At 44.6% G+C, this 17,763-nt stretch overlaps 1 protein-coding gene across 1 annotated transcript in view; it reads left to right on the top strand.

Annotated features, from left to right (window-relative positions):
* LOC121007976 (multidrug resistance-associated protein 1-like) overlaps nucleotides 1-17,763 on the top strand; it is a 145,211-nt gene that overhangs the window by 69,961 nt on the left and 57,487 nt on the right. Inside the window, exons 10-12 of the mRNA XM_040440245.1 lie at nucleotides 1,104-1,281; nucleotides 8,204-8,365; nucleotides 15,985-16,077. Coding sequence (XP_040296179.1) covers nucleotides 1,104-1,281; nucleotides 8,204-8,365; nucleotides 15,985-16,077 — 433 coding nt within the window. The remainder of the gene's footprint in view (nucleotides 1-1,103; nucleotides 1,282-8,203; nucleotides 8,366-15,984; nucleotides 16,078-17,763) is intronic.

The raw sequence follows: 17,763 nt of genomic DNA, 5'->3' as shown, positions 1-17,763 counted from the left end.
GCTTGCTTTGAAAAATGGCTTTCTTCTTGCCACTCTTCCATAATGGCCGGATTTGTGGAGTACATGTCTCGCGCGACAATTTTTATAACGATAGTCTATGGTGTCGCGCTGCAACATGTGACATGCTGCGACAGCGACACGACAATATAGAAAAAATACATCTAAGATGGATTTTTCTGCAACGTTCGCAGTTGCAGCATGCCTCAGTGCGACACCATAGACAATCATTATAAAAATTGTCACATGACACATGTTGCAGTGTAATCTGCCCTATACACATGTCGTCGTGTTGCACTAGCCTAATAGTTGACAGCTCCTCCAGAGTAATCATGGGCCTCTTGGCTGCTTCTCTTATTAGCGCTTTCCTTGCCTGAGCTGTCGGTTTAGGTGGACGGCCACGGTATGGTAGGCTTGCAGTTGGGATTTTTTTTTTTATAACCTAACTCTGATTTACACTTCTCCACAACTTTATCCCTGACCTGTCTGGTGTGTTCCTTAGTTTTCATGATGCTGTTTGATCACTAATGTTCTCAAACAAACCTCTGAGGCCTTCACAGAAACTGTAGTTATACTGAGAATAAATTACACACAGAGGACTCTATTTACTAATTAAGTGACTTCTGAAGGCAGTTGGTTACTCTGGATTTTATTTAGGGGTATCGAAGTACATGGAGGCTGAATACAAATGCATGATACACTTTCCAGATTTTTTATTTATAATTTTTTTTTCAAAACCATGCATCATTTTCTTTTCGCTTCACACATACTTGCTACTTTGTGTTGGTCTATCACATAAAATCCCAATAAAATACATTTAGGTTTGTGGGTATAACGTGGAAAACTGTGGAAAAGTTCAAGGGGTATCAATACCTTATCAAGGCACTGTAATAAATGTGGTACCAAGCAGAAAGTAAACCATAATTCTGGCACAGTAAGCTTAGTAAATCCCCCACTTCTTCCAGAGGGTATATATTAGAAATAATGGAATATTAGAATGAGTTATCGGGTTCCACATTGTAAGTGAGCTGACATGCTCATGTTATTATTACTATTATCAAGTGGTTTTACTCTAAGCATGATTTATTTTTAATAATTTTCATCAGGCTACTCTTGGATCGTTTGCAGAATTCTGTGGCACCAACTTGGCAAAGCTTTTTGATTGCTGTCCTCCTGCTGATTTGCCCTTGTTTTCAGTCCCTCTTCCTTCACCAACATGACTATCAGTGCTATGTCATTGGAATGAGACTCCGATCAGCAATAGTGGGCAGTGTCTACAAGAAGGTACAGTACTTTATAATCCACATAGTACATTTATATTAACCAGTTCACTCTTGTAAGGGCAGAGAGAGCTTAAGGCTGGGTTCACACCTGAGCGTATTAGGTATGCGCATTTTACAGGCGTTTTTGAGTCGTATTTTGGGGCATTTTTGTATTTAGGAAACCCTCGTAAAACGCACGTTTGTGTGATTGACAACAGAGGCAACCAAAGAAAAACTGCCTTGAGGTGTCCAATGAAAAGAGACTTCCTGCGGAGCTATGACATAGTTATGGGGGATCTGTGGATGGCACTGTTATGGGGGATCTGTGGATGATGCACTGTTATTGGGGGGATCTGTGGATGATGCACTGTTATGTGGGGGATCTGTGGATGATGCACTGTTATGTGGGGGATCTGTGGATGACGCTGTTATGTGGGGGATCTGTTGATGACGCTGTTATGTGGGGGATCTGTGGATGACGCTGTTATGTGGGGGATCTGTGGATGACGCTGTTATGTGGGGGATCTGTGGATGACGCTCTTATGTGGGGGATCTCTGGATGACGCTGTTATGTGGGGGATCTGTGGATGACGCTGTTATGGGGGATCTGTGGCGGACACTGTTATGGGGGATCTGTGGAGGACACTGTTATGGGGGATCTGTGGAGGACACTGTTATGGGGGATCTGTGGAGGACAGTGTTATGGGGGATCTGTGGAGGACACTTATGGGGGATCTGTGGAGGACACTTATGGGGGATCTGTGCTATGACACATAGGGCCATGAGGGGGGCCAGCATAAGACACACATATAGCATCTTATGCTGGTCCCCCTCATGACCCTATGTGTCCCCTCATGTGTCCTAAACTGCGCACATAACTGGCTTTGTGTGTAAAGTATTTTACTACTGTCTGAAACAAGCTCTCCCCTATTGATAAAATAGCCAGCCTCTGTACTCACTTTCACTATGAATGCATGGTAGCGAGCGGGCCGGCCGGCGCGTGACTGACGTCACTTAGTAACGGTCCTCCCACTTAATTCAGGAAGCCGGAGCGTTACTAAGTAACGTCAGTCACGCGCCGGCCGGCCAGCTCGCTGACGCTCGCTGCAGTGCATTCATAGTGAAAGTGAGTACAGAGGCTGCCCATTTTATCAATAGGAGAGAGCTTGTTTCAGACAGTAGTAAAATACTTTACACACAAAGCCAGTTATGTGCACGGGGCCCCTTCATATATAATCGCAGCATTTTCGGGTCGGCAAAATCGCCATATCACGATATATCGTGCAGCCCTACTGGTTACCTAGGAGTGGTCAGTTGTCAAGGACGAAACGCGCGTACGTACGCACGTTTTTATAATGAGCAAACAAGAAACGCCCATTTAGGTGGGAACGCGCGACAATACGCCCCAAAGAAGCTCCTGTACTTCTTGGGGCATAGGGCGTTTTACAGCGCGTTCGTACGCGCTGTAAAACGCTCAGGTTAGAACCATGCCTATAGGGAAACATTGGTTCTTGCCTGTTGAGCGTTTAACAGTGAGTAGGAACGCGCTGTAAAACGCTCAGGTGTGAACCTAGCCTAAAGAGAAATGAATTATCGTTAAAGAGGACCTGTCACCAAAATACAATGCAATCTGCAGGCATAATGTCATAGAGCAGAAGCCCAACAGACTGATGTGTAGTTTAAGGGCAAATACTTAGTATAACGTGTAATATATACATTTAAAGGGAAGAAAATGACCCATTATTTAAATCTAATTTTTATGTTAAACATAATATATATGGTTTTTTTCCATGTCTATATTTCCACACAAAAAAAGTATGTAATCCTACAATTTTTGACACTGGCCATTAGATATAATAATACGTCATGATTTCCTATTCTGTACAGCAGGGGTGGGGAACCTCTGGCCCGAGGGCCGTATGCGGCCCACGGTATCATTTCATGTGGCCCCCGGCCCCCTGCCAGAACATAATGTGAAAATGCTTATGACCCCTTCCATTATGGAAGCGGTCATTAGCATACGGGAGGCACAGGAAGGTGAGAACAGCACTGCACTGGCTGTCCTCACCTTCCCTGGTCTTCTTTCAGCCCCACACTGTGTCCTGACACATCCAGCGTCAGGACGCAGTGCACGTAGACGTGCACTATGACCTGACGCTGTGCGGTGTGAGGTGACAATATAGTGCGGCAGGAAGAAGAACAGGGAGGGTAAGTGAATCTGCCAAGAGGCAGCGCCGTACGGACCTGGAGAGGTAAGTTTATTTGTTTATCTTAAATACAGTATCTGATCTGATGTCTGATTGGGGCTGATCTGAGGCTAAAGGAGGGTGGGGAGGGTCTGATGGGGGTCTGATCTGAGGCTTGGGAGGGTCTGATCTGAGGCGGGGGTGTCTGATCTGAGGCTGGGGTTTGATAGGGGTCTGATCTGAGACTAGGGGGGCTGATGGGGGCTGATCTGAGGCTGGGGAGGGTCTGATGGGGGCTGATCTGAGGCTAGGGAGGGTATTATGAAGGTCTTATAGGGGCTGATCTGACCCTGGGGGGTCTGATGGGGGCTGATCTGAGGCTGGGCGTCTGATCCGGGTCTGGTCTGAGGCTGGGGGTCTGATGGGAGTCTGATCTGAAGCTAGGAAGGGTCTGATTGGGGTCTAATCTGAGGCTTAGAGGTCTGATGGGAGTCTGATCTGAGGCTGATGTAGGCCTGGGGGGTCTGATAGGAGGCTGATTTCAGGCTGATGGAGGTGGGGGCAGATATTTTGCTGAGAAAGGGACAAAGGCAGGGACAGTTGCGAAGAAAGAGGCAGGGAGAGTGAAAGCTGGGTGAACCCCTCTCTGGACCCCCTGGGTTTAGCTTCCTGCCATTAATGTCAAATAAGTAACATTCTGAACTTAAAAATTAGACTGCTATGTGTGGTCAATATGGCGCCTGTATTGTATGTAATATACTGTATATATATAGTGCAGGCGCTATTTTGTGCTGCAAAAATACAGCCCTCTAGATTATTTTAATTGAAGTGCAATTTCTGTAACTTATCCCTAAGTCAATTATATGTTTGACCAAATACAGCAGTAAAAAATTTTTATTGAGAATTTTGTATGGCCCCCGAATGATGTTACAAATATCCAAATGGCCCTTGGCAGCAAAATGGTTCCCCACCGCTGCTGTACAGGTAACTTTTCAGTATCCCTCTCGTTATCATTACAGACAGAATTACAATGACAGCTGACCCCATTGACTTATGTGAGAGCATTTTCTAGGAATGCTCTGTGTCCTGTACAGAGGTCAGGAGGGTGTAGATAAGCTGTGAGATCACCTATTGTGAATGTTGGATCCTGTGATATCTATAGAGGTGATATACCTCTATAGATATCACAGGATCCAACATTCACAATAGGTGATCTCACAGCTTATCTACACCCTCCTGACCTCTGTACTGGACACAGAGCATTCCTAGAAAATGCTCTCACATAAGTCAATGGGGTCAGCTCCTGTCCATTGTGTCAATGGCCCATGTGGCTGCTCTGAAGAGACAGGAAGTCTTGACATATTGTAGGCCTAGTGGCCAGTGTGAAAACTGCAGATTTTTTTTTTTTTTTTTTAAGGGGTTGTCCAGGACTCTTCCATAAACAGCACCACATCTTTCCATAGGTTGTGTGTGGTATTGCAGCTCAGCCCCATTTTCTTCAGTAGAGATGAGCTGCTATACCCGACACAACCGATGGACAGGTGCGGTGCTGTTTCTAGGAGCAAGCAGCCATGCTTTTCTAATATTGGATAACCCCTTTAAATATGGATTTAGTGACATGACAATTTTTTTTTTAAATCACAAAAAAACTTTAAAAAATGTGTTTTAAAGAGGACCTGTCACCTCTAATGACATGTCTGTTTTAGTAACTACTTGTTTTCCCCATATAATAATTCTAGAGATTCTTTTCTTATGACTCCGTGTTGTACCATTCCTGAATTATTCCTGCTAGAAGTTTACAAGTAAATTGCCAGCAGTCTGCAGTCAAGGTACTGCTGGGTGTTACCAGTTGTAGGTTTGTCTAACTCTGTCCAGTCTGTGCTGCAGACTATGCAGGGACACAACCCCCAGCTGGTAACACCCATCTGTACCTTTACTGCAAGCTGCTGGCAATCCATTCATAAACTTCTAGCAGAAATAACAGGGGAATAGCACAACCTACAGCAATAAGAGTAGATGCTCCAGAATTGTTATTACATGGGGAATGCAAGTAGTTCCTACAACAGACATGTCAGGAGAGGTGACAGGTCCTCTTTAAACAATAGGTCATTTTCTGATGACACGCTCCCTTTAAAGGAGTATCCTCATCTCCCCTTTTTCTTGGAGGTTCTTGTTCTCCAGCTTGTCTGCTTTAGTGGATGGTGCCGAGCCTGTCTAATAGGTGACAAGCATGAGCGTTACCATATAAAGCACAGAGGAGACTATTGCATTCCATATTGATAAGCTATACATACTGCTACATATCAGAATTACTATTCATAGACTTTCCACGACTACCAGAGCTGCAGTGATGATAGAGAATGCTTATCATATGGTGGCAAGTCAAAGGGGCACCACATGCAGCTCGGGAGGAGGCTGGCCAGGATACCGTTGACGCTACCTTGTATCAATAGGAATAGTCCTATTCAATAACTATTAGGACAGACTTAAAGGTGTTGTCCACTTTATTTATATTGATGGCCTATCCTCTGGATAGGTCAATAATATTAGATCGGTGCGGCCCGACTTCTGGCACCCTGGCCGTTCAGCTGTTTGAAGAGAAAGCAGTGCTCGTACAAGCTTCTCCTTCTCTTCATTGTTTACCTAGTCGACGTTGCAACTGCAGAGGTGAGCAGTGTAATTACATCTCAGTCATCCTATTCACTTCTTTGGGATGGCCCCGTCTGTTCAAGTGAATACTACAGAGCCATCTCGTAGAAGTGAATGGGACAGAGGATGCAAAGACGAGCAGGTAAACAGAGAAGAAAAGGCAGCGCTCGTACAAGCAGCTGATCGGTATTGGTGCCGGGTGTCGGACCCCCGCTGATTTGATATTGATGACCTATCCTGATAATAGGTTAGCAATATAAAAAAAAGTTGGCAACCCCTTTAACACAACTACTGTTTCTGCTGCCACCAACAATACAGCAGGAGACCTCTCATGCAGCTAGGGAAGACGGCTGCCCAAGATACCAGCGATGCTTCACCTTCACTGAGCAGCACTGAAAAAGCGCGGACCACAGTTTGAGGTGGAAGGAACTGACCAGCTGCAATGTTGGGAGGCTCGATGCTAGTTAGCTGAAGGTATAGGAGTGCTGGTGGTGTAGTCTCCTCAGTGCCTTTTTAGATGGTCGACAGCTAGAGTTGAGGCAACGCTGGTATTCTGGACAGCCTTCTTCAAAGATGCATGTGGTGCCTCCTTCTCTACTGATTGTGGCAGCAGAAACTGTGGTTGTGAGAAGTTGTCAGCATTCAAAATATACTGTATTGAATATGATTATTCCTTTAGCTATAGCTAAAGCCTCCTCCCGAGCTGCGTCTGCTGTCTCCTGTGTCGTGACAGGCATTCCATGTCATCTTGTATACAGGTGCAGCCCAACTTCTGGAGGGTTGCGCTACTGTAGGCCGCTTTGTTCTTTAGACATACTGCATGCTTATAAATAAAATGAATCCTAAGCTTTCCTTGTGGCAGCTGAATAAGACTTCTCTCTGGCAATCTCACATGCCTTGTCCTATTCACTTTATTGAGTCAAGTGGCTGGTCCAGGAAATACTGAGCATGCTCTCCAGAGAACCCTGCCAAGCTCATCAGAAATCGAGCAGGAGCATCTCTGCAAACGCAGCCACCACTGTAGGACTATCATGGAAACCAATAAAAAACAAAACAAAGAAATGAACCTGAGCACCATAAATCGTAAATAGGGCAGAATAGAAACAGAATTTTTTCATTACAGGTACTTTATTTAAATATAATCAATGACATGGAGCACTCCTTTACATCTCTGCCATTCCTGGTTTCATTGTTCTGTAGCTGTAGCTCTCTATACACACACAGGGAATGCTGTCAATCGCTGATAACACTGAACAATGAAGTCAGAAACAGAAGTGATTTTAATGTATAAATTACAGGTTTTGCTGAATGTTTTCCCACCAAACAATATATTTCAATCTGCTCAGCTCCTCCCGCTCTATAACATGCCACCTGCAGATTGCACAGCATTTTTGACAGGTTCTCTGTAAACTTCTGAAGCAGAAAATAACAAAAATAATTTGCATTAAAAATGTTTACCTAGTGGATGAAATTATCGACTTACTGATTTGGTATACCATAAATGACCTGTAGCCGATGAACCCCTACAGAGCAAACCGTGCCATATAATATGATAATTTATGGCAACTAAGCAAATTTTACTGGGGTTATATATTCAGAAAATTTACTAAAGACATGGCGAAATAAAAAAAACTCCCCTGCTGTTGACTGTGAATATTTTTGTTATTTGTTTAAAGAGATTGTGGAGTGCTTGTATATTGATGACCTTTCCTCAGGATAGGTTATCAATGCCAGCCAGATTGGCGGGGGGGGGGGGGGGGGTCAGACTCTCTTCCGATCCGCTGTTTGAATTGGCTGCAGTGCTCGTGCTAGTTGTTTAACTGCATGCCATCTAGCTGCGGTGCAGCGTAATTACAACTGCTCACCTCAATGGGACAAGCAGTTGTAATTACAGTGCACTGCAGCTACAAGTTGGTTAAACAGTGAAGAGGCCGCAGCTCTCGCATGAGCTCCACAACTTCTTCAAACAGCTGATCAGCGGGGAGTCAGACCCCCGCCAATCTGATATTGATAACCTGAGGATAAGTCATCAGTATACTAGCGCCAAACAGCCCCTTTATTTATTTCTCCTTTTACAATGGTTAATATTATCTGTTCCTTATTGTAAAGGCCTTAGTCATTTCCAATGCTGGACGAAAAAATTCCTCGGCTGGTGAAATTGTGAACCTGATCTCCACAGATGTGCAGAAGCTCATGGACTTGGCCACGTGCTTAAACTATGTCTGGTCGGCACCAATTACAATAATTTTTGCTATGTATTTCCTGTGGCAGGTGAGTTAGGTCTACTATGCACACTAATGAGACATGTTCCCATCAGTGTTTGCCATGTCACTATATAACTGTGAGGACCATCTCCTGGCCAACTTGGTTAGGATAACATGTGGTCCATAACCGGTCTTATCCATGGTGATATGGAATCAATTACTGCTAGTTGCTCAAAATCTGTGCCAGGAATTCAAGACAGTCATGTACTCACCATGGAAGCAGACCACCTTTACTTAAGGTCTTCCTGACATGGATTCACCACCAGAAGGAGTGCACAGTGTAAAGAGATTTTTTGTACCGCTTTGATTGTGTTCTGAAGTACTTGTATAAATTCATATACGCAGAGCTACCTCAAGTGGTGGCTGCCAGTTTCTTCATGTTGTTTGTTATCAATGTTTAAATGCATTCAGAAATGTGGTGTTCAGATTGAGCACTATATTTTTAAAGCATTTCTACTTTTTCCAACGTAGAAAAGGGGTAAAATGGGTGAGGTGGAGCCAAGAGGGCACATTTATTAAGACCGGCGTTTTAGACACTGGTCTTAATAAACCCCATGCTCTGGATCCGCCGAAGTTATGAAGAGGTGCAGGACTCTTCATAGCTTCGGCAGATCCTCCGCCAGTTCTCAATGTAGGACAGCTTTTTCTACGCCTTAGACCCTTCCAAGCCCATAATTTTAGACCTGGTGTGAGTGGGGAGAAGTCGCAGATTGCAGTGCAACTAACCATTGTGCCTGAAATATGCCTAACTTTAGATTAATAAATGAGCCTGAAGATTTTTATTTTTATTTTTTTTAGTAAAGAATCCTCCACTGTTCTACTTAGAAATGCATTGGAATAGGAGATTAATTAACTGGATATGTACCCTACTGATACATCTGTTATATGCTGCACAGTGAAGAACCTCTCACATTGTGCATCAGTATTAAAGGGTTTGTATGGTGCTGCGATATTGATGACCTGTTCTCAGATTAGGTGATCACTATCAGAACAGTGGGGGTCTGACTTTCGGTACCCCCACCGATCAGCTGTTCGAATGGGCCACGGTGCTTGTACGAGCACTGCGTGCTCTTCACTGCTTAACTGCATGCTGTTTAGCTTGTATCGGCGTTGCAGTGTAATTTCAGCTGCTCGTCCCATTCAATTGAACAGGATGAGTAATTGTAGTTACACTGCACTGCCGATACAAAAGAGATGGCGTGCAGGTAAAACTGAAGACGGTGCTGTCACCGCCAGTTCTGTGAGAAGGTCTGGCAGACGTTCTTCTCTACCTCTTGTATGACGTTCTTTGTTTTGGTTTCACTTTGTCATCTCCTTTCCTTCTGCCTGGTGTCACTTATATAGACTAATCGCCTTTATATTCCCTCCCATACTGCCTCACTTTGCGGTTTATACTACTTCCTGGATGAAGTGTTCACTGCTGGAGGCTGCTGCTGCTGTTTGCTCAGATAAGTCTTTTCCTTTATTGTGTTTCCTTGCTGGCTTGATTCTAGATGACCCTGACTCCGTCCGTATTAAGTGCAGTGAGCCGGTGGTCGTGTCCCCTCACTATTATAGGGTTTTCAGGTGTCACACAGTGTTAGGTACGTGGGCATGCAATCGTCTACCATTGAGACCCTTGCATGTGCATAGCAGTCAGGGAGAGCTCTTAGGGTTTTATAGGGCTCACCTATATGCTCCTTAGTTTGGGATCAAGCCAGTCGGTCGTTTATTTATAAGTTCCAGCTATCTGCAACTTCATCCGTGACATTATAAACCGCCATTACCGTCTTAAGTATGGATCCGGTTTCAGCCTTGATTGACCGCATGCAAGGTCTTTCGCTGGAGGTAGCAGATCTCCGTAAAACTGTGTCTCAGTTTCAGGTGACCGGTTCTGCTGGCGTTCATGGAGTTTGTTCTGAGCCTAAGATCTCGCTTAGGGATATGTTCTCCGGGGGTAGTGAGAATTTTGTTCGCTTTAGAGAGGCTTGCAAACTCCATTTTCGCCTACTTATCCATTCCTCTGGTGATGAGGAGCAGAGGGTGGGGATCATCATCTCGCTGCTCAGGGATAACGCTCAGTCTTGGGCCTTTTCGCTGCCAGTGGGGGCACGGCCCCTCCGATCGGCGGAGGAATTTTTTGTAGCCCTGGGTCAGATATATGATGACCCGGATCGTATTGCTCTGGCTGAATCTAAACTGCATCTTTTATGCCAGGGTAAACAGTCCGCAGAGATATATTGTTCTGAATTTCGGAAATGGGCAGCTGATACTGGTTGGAATGATGCTGCACTCCGAAGTCAATTTTGCCATGGTCTTTCAGAAAGATTGAAAGATGCATTTGCTTTTCATGAGAGACCAGCGTCATTAGAGTCTGCCATGTCTCTAGCTGTTCGTATTGACAGGCGTCTTAGAGAGAGAGCGGAGACTACTCTTTCCTGTCATATTCAGCCCAAGGACAGTGGGGCTGTCTCATTCAGTGCGCAGGGGTCTCAGTCTGTCTCAATCTCCTCTGAGGAGGAGGCCATGCAGCTGGGTTTGCTTGCCTCTGATAGTAGATGATTCAGCTCTCAGAGGAGGGTTTGTTTCTGTTGTGTAGGTATAAATCATTTGGCTAATGTTTGCCCCTCTAGGAGATTCATGGAGTTTTCTGAGGGTAATAAAAAAAAAAAAAAAACTCTAAAAACTTTCCATTTGCTACTATTGGCAAGGTTGATGTGGAAATTGAAGGTTTGCCGTTTGCTTGTAGTTCCCGTTTTCTCCTACCTGCCAGGGTGGCGCTAGACAGCAAGAACATTGTTTGTGAGATTTTTGTAGATAGTGGAGCAGCTGTCAATCTCATTGATAATCAATTTGCAACAACGCATGGTTTCCAGGTATGCACTTTGGAAAAGGATATACCTGTTTTTACTATCGATTCCGCTCCACTTTCTCAAAGATTGTTAAAGGGCATAGTTCACAATATCCGTTTGACTGTGGGTGACGCTCATGTTGAGGATATGTCATGTTTCGTCCTAAGCGGATTACCTACTCCTCTAGTGTTGGGGCTACCCTGGCTCACTAAACATAACCCCACCATTGATTGGCAAGGAGGCAAATAAATGGTTGGAGTGAGTTTTGCAGAGAGAATTGCCTCACGGCGTCTCTTTCAGAGGTTTCTTCCAAGACTGTGCCATCTTTTCTCTCTGAATTTTCAGATGTGTTTTCCGAGAGTGGTGTCCAGGAGTTGCCCCCTCACCTGGAGTACGACTGCCCTATTAATCTCATCCCAGGCGCCAAGCTGCCAAAATTGCGATTATACAATCTCTCCCAACCTGAAAGAGTTGCTATGCGTACTTATATCTCTGAGAGCCTGAGAAAAAAGTTAAGAAAAAAGATGCTTCTTTAAGACCTTGTCTGGATTTCAGGGAGCTGAACCGTATCACGATTTGTGACCCATATCAGCTTCCTCTGATCCCGGACCTGTTTAACCAGATTGTTGGGGCTAAAGTTTTTTCTAAGTTGGATTTAAGAGGGGCATACAACCTAGTCAGGGTCAGGGAAGGGGACGAATGGAAGATGGCCTTCAATACCCCTGAGGGTCATTTCGAGAATTTGGTTATGCCCTTTGGTTTGATTAATGCTCCGGCCGTCTTCCAACCTTTTGTGAACAGCATTTTTTTATCATTTAATGGGGAAATTTGTACTGGTGTATCTAGATGACATTTAGATTTTTTTCCTCCTGATTTCAAGACTCATCGGGACCACCTATGTCAGGTCTTGCTGTTTCTGCGGGAGAATAAATTGTACGCTAAACTGTAAAAATGTGTGTTTGCGGTTCTGGAGATTCAATTTCTTGGTTTTCTTCTCTCCGCTTCTGCTTTTCGGATGGACCCTGAGAAGGTTCGTGCTGTGCTTGATTGGGAGCTTCCTGAGAATCAGAAGGCGCTGATACGGTTTTTGGGTTTTGCCAATTATTACAGAAAGTTCATTTTGAATTATTCCTCTGTTGTTAAGCCACTCACTGATATGACTAAAAAGGGGGTGGATTTTTCCTCGTGGTCGGTAGATGCGCTTAAAGCCTTTTCTACTATCAAAGAGAGTTTTGCTTCCGCTCCCATTTTGGTACAACCTGATGTCTCGCTACCTTTTATTGTTGAGGTGGATGCTTCTGAGGTGGGTGTGGTCTTATCTCAGGGTCCCTCTCCTGCCAAATGGCGACTGTGTGCCTTTTTCTCAAGGAAACTCTCCTCTGCAGAGAGAAATTACGATGAGGGAGATAGGGAGTTGTTGGCCATCAAATTAGCTTTTGAGGAATGGCGCCATTGGTTAGAGGGAGCCAGACACCCTATTACCGTGTTTACCGACCATAAGAATCTGGCCTACTTGGAATCGGCCAAGCGTCTGAACCCGAGACAGGCCAGATGGTCTTTGTTCTTTTCTAGGTTTAATTTTGTTGTTCCATTCCGCCCTGGAATAAAAAATGTGAAGCCGGATGCCCTGTCACGTTGTTTTCCGGGAGGGGGGAACTTTGAAGACCTGGGTCCCATTTTGGCTGAAGGGGTGGTCGTCTCTGCTCTTTATCCTGATTTGGAGGCAGAGGTTCAGGCAGCCCAGGCAGAGGCTCCTGATCTTTGTCCTCCTGGGAGGTTGTTTGTGCCTCTCGCTTTACGACACAAGGTTTTTAAGGAGCACCACGATACTGTCCTTGCTGGGCACCCGGGGAGTAGAGCCACAGTGGATCTCATTGCTCGGAGATTCTGGTGGCCGGCTCTTCGTAAGACGGTTGAGGGTTTTGTGGCAGCCTGCGAGACCTGCGCTCGTGCCAAGGTCCCTCATTCACGGCCATCGGGTTCTCTCCTCCCGTTACCCATTCCTTCCCGTCCTTGGACGCATCTGTCCATGGACTTCATTACGGACCTGCCTCGTTCCTCGGAGAAGACTGTGATTCTGGTGGTAGTGGACCGTTTTAGCAAAATGGTGCATTTCATTCCCTTTCCTGGGTTACCCAATGCTAAGACGCTGGCGCAAGCGTTTGTTGATTACATTGTTAAATTGCATGGCATTACTTCAGACATCGTTTCTGATAGGGGCACGCAATTTGTTTCTAGATTCTGGTAGGCCTTCTGTTCTCGCTTGGGGGTTCGGTTGTCGTTTTCTTCTGCTTTTCACCCACAGTCGAATGGTCAGACCGAACGCGTCAGAATCTGGAGACATATCTGCACGTTTTGTGGCGGAGAATCAGGAGGATTGGTGTTCTTTTTTGTCCCTTGCTGAGTTTGCTTTAAATAACCGTCGCCAGGAGTCCTCTGATAAGTCACCATTTTATGGTGCATATGGGTTTCATCCGCAGTTTGGGACATTCTCTGGAGAGGGGTCTTCTGGTTTACCTGATGAGGAGAGATTTTCCTCGTCTTTGTCATTTATTTGGCAAAAGATTCAGTGTAATCTGAAGAGTATGAGTGAGAGATATAAGCGTGTGGCGGATAAGAGACGTGTGCCTGGTCCGGACCTGAATGTGGGTGATCTGGTGTGGTTGTCTACAAAGAATATCAAACTGAAGGTTCCCTCCTGGAAGTTGGGTCCTAAGTTTATTGGGCCTTACAAGATCTTGTCCGTCATCAATCCCGTTGCCTTCCGTCTTGATCTTCCTCAGACTTGGAAGATCCATAATGTTTTTCACAGGTCCCTATTAAAACCTTATGTCCAACCCACTGTACCCTCCTCTTTGCCTCCTCCTCCGATTTTTGTTGATGGTAATCTTGAATTTCAGGTCTCTAGGATTGTGGATTCTCGCATTATCCGCGGTTCTCTTCAGTACCTTGTTCATTGGGAGGGTTATGGTCCTGAGGAGAGGATGTGGGTCCCAGTGGCGGACATTAAGGCCACTCGTCTCATCAGGGCTTTCCATAGGTCTCATCCTGAGAAGGTGGGCTCTGAGTGTCCGGAGTCCACCCGTAGAGGGAGGGGTACTGTCACCGCCAGTTCTGTGAGAAGGTCTGGCAGACGTTCTTCTCTACCTCTTATATGACGTTCTTTGTTTTGGTTTCACTTTGTCATCTTCTTTCCTTCTGCCAGGTGTCACTTATTTAGACTAATCGTCTTCCTTTATATTCCCTCCCATACTGCCTTACTTTGCGGTTTATACTACTTCCTGGATGAAGTGTTCACTGCTGGAGGCTGCTGCTGCTGTTTGCTCAGATAAGTCTTTTCCTTTATTGTGTTTCCTTGCTGGCTTGATTCTAGGTGACCCTGACTCCGTCCGTATTAAGTTCAGGGAGCCGGTGGTCGTGTCCCCTCACTATTATAGGGTTTTCAGGTGTCACACAGTGTTAGGTACGTGGGCATGCAATCATCTACCATTGAGACCCTTGCATGTGCATAGCAGTCAAGGAGAGCTCTTAGGGTTTTATAGGGCTCACCTATATGCTCCTATAGTTTGGGATCAAGCAAGTCGTTCGTTTATTTATAAGTTCCAGCTATCTGCAACTTCATCCGTGACAGGTGCAGCGCTCTCACAGCTGATCAACAGGGGTCTTGAGAGTTGAACCTAAGGATAGGTCATCAATATCATAGCGCTGCACAACCTCTTTGACAGAGCTCCTACAGTGATCAATAACTTCTAAATCTCACTGGTGGGGTCCTATAACTAAGCTTTTCTATGCAGTCCTATGAAATCTGTGTATACCTCTGAAGACATACAAATACTACAAATGGTTAAGTGAATGGACAAGTTTTGCTATACACTGCCAGAAAATACAGGTAAGAGAAGCCTATAAATGCATCAGATTTCGGAGTGCAGCACAATGGAGCGTGAAGGTGTCCCAGCCAGAAGATGCCTGGAATGCAGTACAACAGGTTGCCCTTTGTTCCTAATTTTCCAGTGTCGTTAATGTTTTTACAAGGGGCTGCTGAGGTGACTGAATAGTGGAGAATCAGACCATAGTTCATAAGAATATGAATTAACAAATAGCGGTGTCGATAGTGGCAGGACGTTATCTGCTACTTCACTCCAAGAACCAGTAATAATCGCTTTGAGACAAATACATATGGGTTACGTATATTTGTCTGGATGTGTGTGCCTACCTTTTAGCTTGATAAAGAAAGTATGCCGAACAATGCAATGTTGGATCCACGCCCTTAACTGACTTAAAGTAGTTATCCCATGACTAATGTAAAAAATTAAAATCAGACATTATATAGTACATGACAATCTCTTCTAACAAAGCTAGAACCAGCCCTGTACCTCACATGGATCCAGAGATCTCCCCATTCATTTCTCTGCTAGATTTATATCAAGCTGACAGCTTAAGGGGAGTGTCTTTTTTTGCTGCAGCTTAGGGGGCGTGTCCATGCTCTCCCTATCACAGCTCAGGAGCCAGTTAAAGGATGAAACTGAGCATGTGCGGCCTTCTCAGTGAGGAGGTCACAGAAATAATAAAAAGAACAAACAGCAGTTGACGCTATACAGATAAATTTTATTGAATAACTCAGTGGCTATACAAAATTTTTAATGATATCTTTAAAGGGTTTTTTCCCATTATTCTAAATGGCTATATGGCTTTTCGCCTGAATTCTGTCCATGTGAAAAGACCCATACTCTATATATAAAATGACATTTCTGATATTTGAAATAATTTTCTCTGATTGTTAACGTCTTCTTTTCAGACGCTCGGTGTCGCTGTATTTGTAGGAGTCGCAGTATTTATTTTAAACCTGCCGTTTATGACTGTGTTTGCAGTATTGATCAAAAGACTACAGGTAAACCTGAGCTGTTTTCTCATGTTTTTAGAATTTTTCCGTGTGTGCAGCCATCCTGCTATGTATCCTCTTGGGAGGAGTCAATTAAATTAAGTATTTTCCTTCACTTCTCCCCCATCCCCTTCCCATTGAATTGTTTTTTTTACTTATAAGCAGGTGAATGGGAGGACACTTTTTTACATGGCAGTACTTTGTTCAGTATTTTTTTTTATAAGTGCTTCTAGGCCAAAACTTGTATTTGGACCTACAGAAAAAAATACAATTGGAAGATCTGAACCTTGTCTATGTTTTTGTCCGACTCCTATTTATAGACAAAAAGTGGCCTTCAGGGTTTCCTGTCTGTATAAGATAAAAAGGCTGGAGCGGGTGGGAAAGTATTTGTATCTTGGTGAAACGCGTCAGTGGGAGCTTCCCAGGATTTACAGAGTGAAGCTCCCCTGATGTTTATATGCGGTGCACGCTATGCTCACTGACATTAACAGGGCCCTGCTCTGTTGCCCGTCATATATGTATATCACCAACATGTTTAGCAGCACTCTACAGAGAAGGCATTGACTTGCATTGCCTCCTATCTTCATGGGAAGAGTCCTTGCATACATGACCCATGGAGATGCCCAGAACCTCAGTGTTGCAATACTCCAAATCAAATAAATGAAGGTTAATGTGACCTATTTCATATATTTTTCAGCAAAAAAATTTCATAACCCACAATCATTTTTAGCTAGTTTATTTTACTAAGGGCTCATGCACACAATCCATGCATTGGGGACCGCAAATTGAAGTCCCCAATGCACGGGCACTGTCCGTGTGGCAGGCGCAGAGTGATGCAGACCCATTAATCTTGAATGGGTCCATGATCTGTCCACACTGCAAAAAAATCCACCTTCTGGAATGTGGATGGATTCAAGAGAATGGGTCTATATCCGTGATGCAGTGCACAAACGGCCAGTGCCCGCATATTACGGACCCGCTGTTTGCGACACACGTTTGTGTGCATGAGCCCCTTTCCACAGTACTGCTCCTGTCCATGGTCTGGGTGTGGTATTGCAGCACTGCCATATTGACTCAGATAGGTACCTTTTCCAAATCGTGGTTAGGGTTCATTCACATGACCATATGTATTTTGCGGTTCGCAAAATGTGGATCCGCAAAAAATTCGGATGACGTCCGTGTTACATCTGTTTTTTGTTTTATTTATCTTTTGCGGACCAATTGTAACAATGCCTATTCTTGTCCACAAAAATCTTTTTTGCTGAGATACGGAATGGACATATGGATGCAGACAGCACACGGTGCCATCTGAAAATCCCCGATCAGCTGTCTGAAGGAGCCGTGTGCTGGAACTGGCACATCGCCACAAACTTGAGCGGCCGCCCAGAAATGAGCTGCAAGCTCAGTCCCATTCACATGAACAGATATTTTATCTGCAAAACTATGCAGCCAAACTGGACACTGACGTAGTTCTCAGCTTCATCCTGGCTGCCTGGCACACTCTACGTGTATTCATACCCTAAACACAAACTATGTTGGGAGAAAAGAATTTTCTAAGGTTCAAAAGTTTCAAGGTATTAGAAGTTTGATGAGTGCATCTCCCTTAAGCTACGTTCACTTCTGCGTTTTTTCTTTCCGGTATTGATATCCGGCAGAGGATCTCAATACCGGCAAAAAATGCTTCCGTTTTGTCCC

This window comes from Bufo bufo, chromosome 7 (assembly GCF_905171765.1).
Source record: "Bufo bufo chromosome 7, aBufBuf1.1, whole genome shotgun sequence".
NCBI lineage: Eukaryota > Metazoa > Chordata > Amphibia > Anura > Bufonidae > Bufo > Bufo bufo.
Note: the sequence above shows the minus strand (reverse complement) of the source record. Positions and strands in the feature narration are given on the sequence as shown.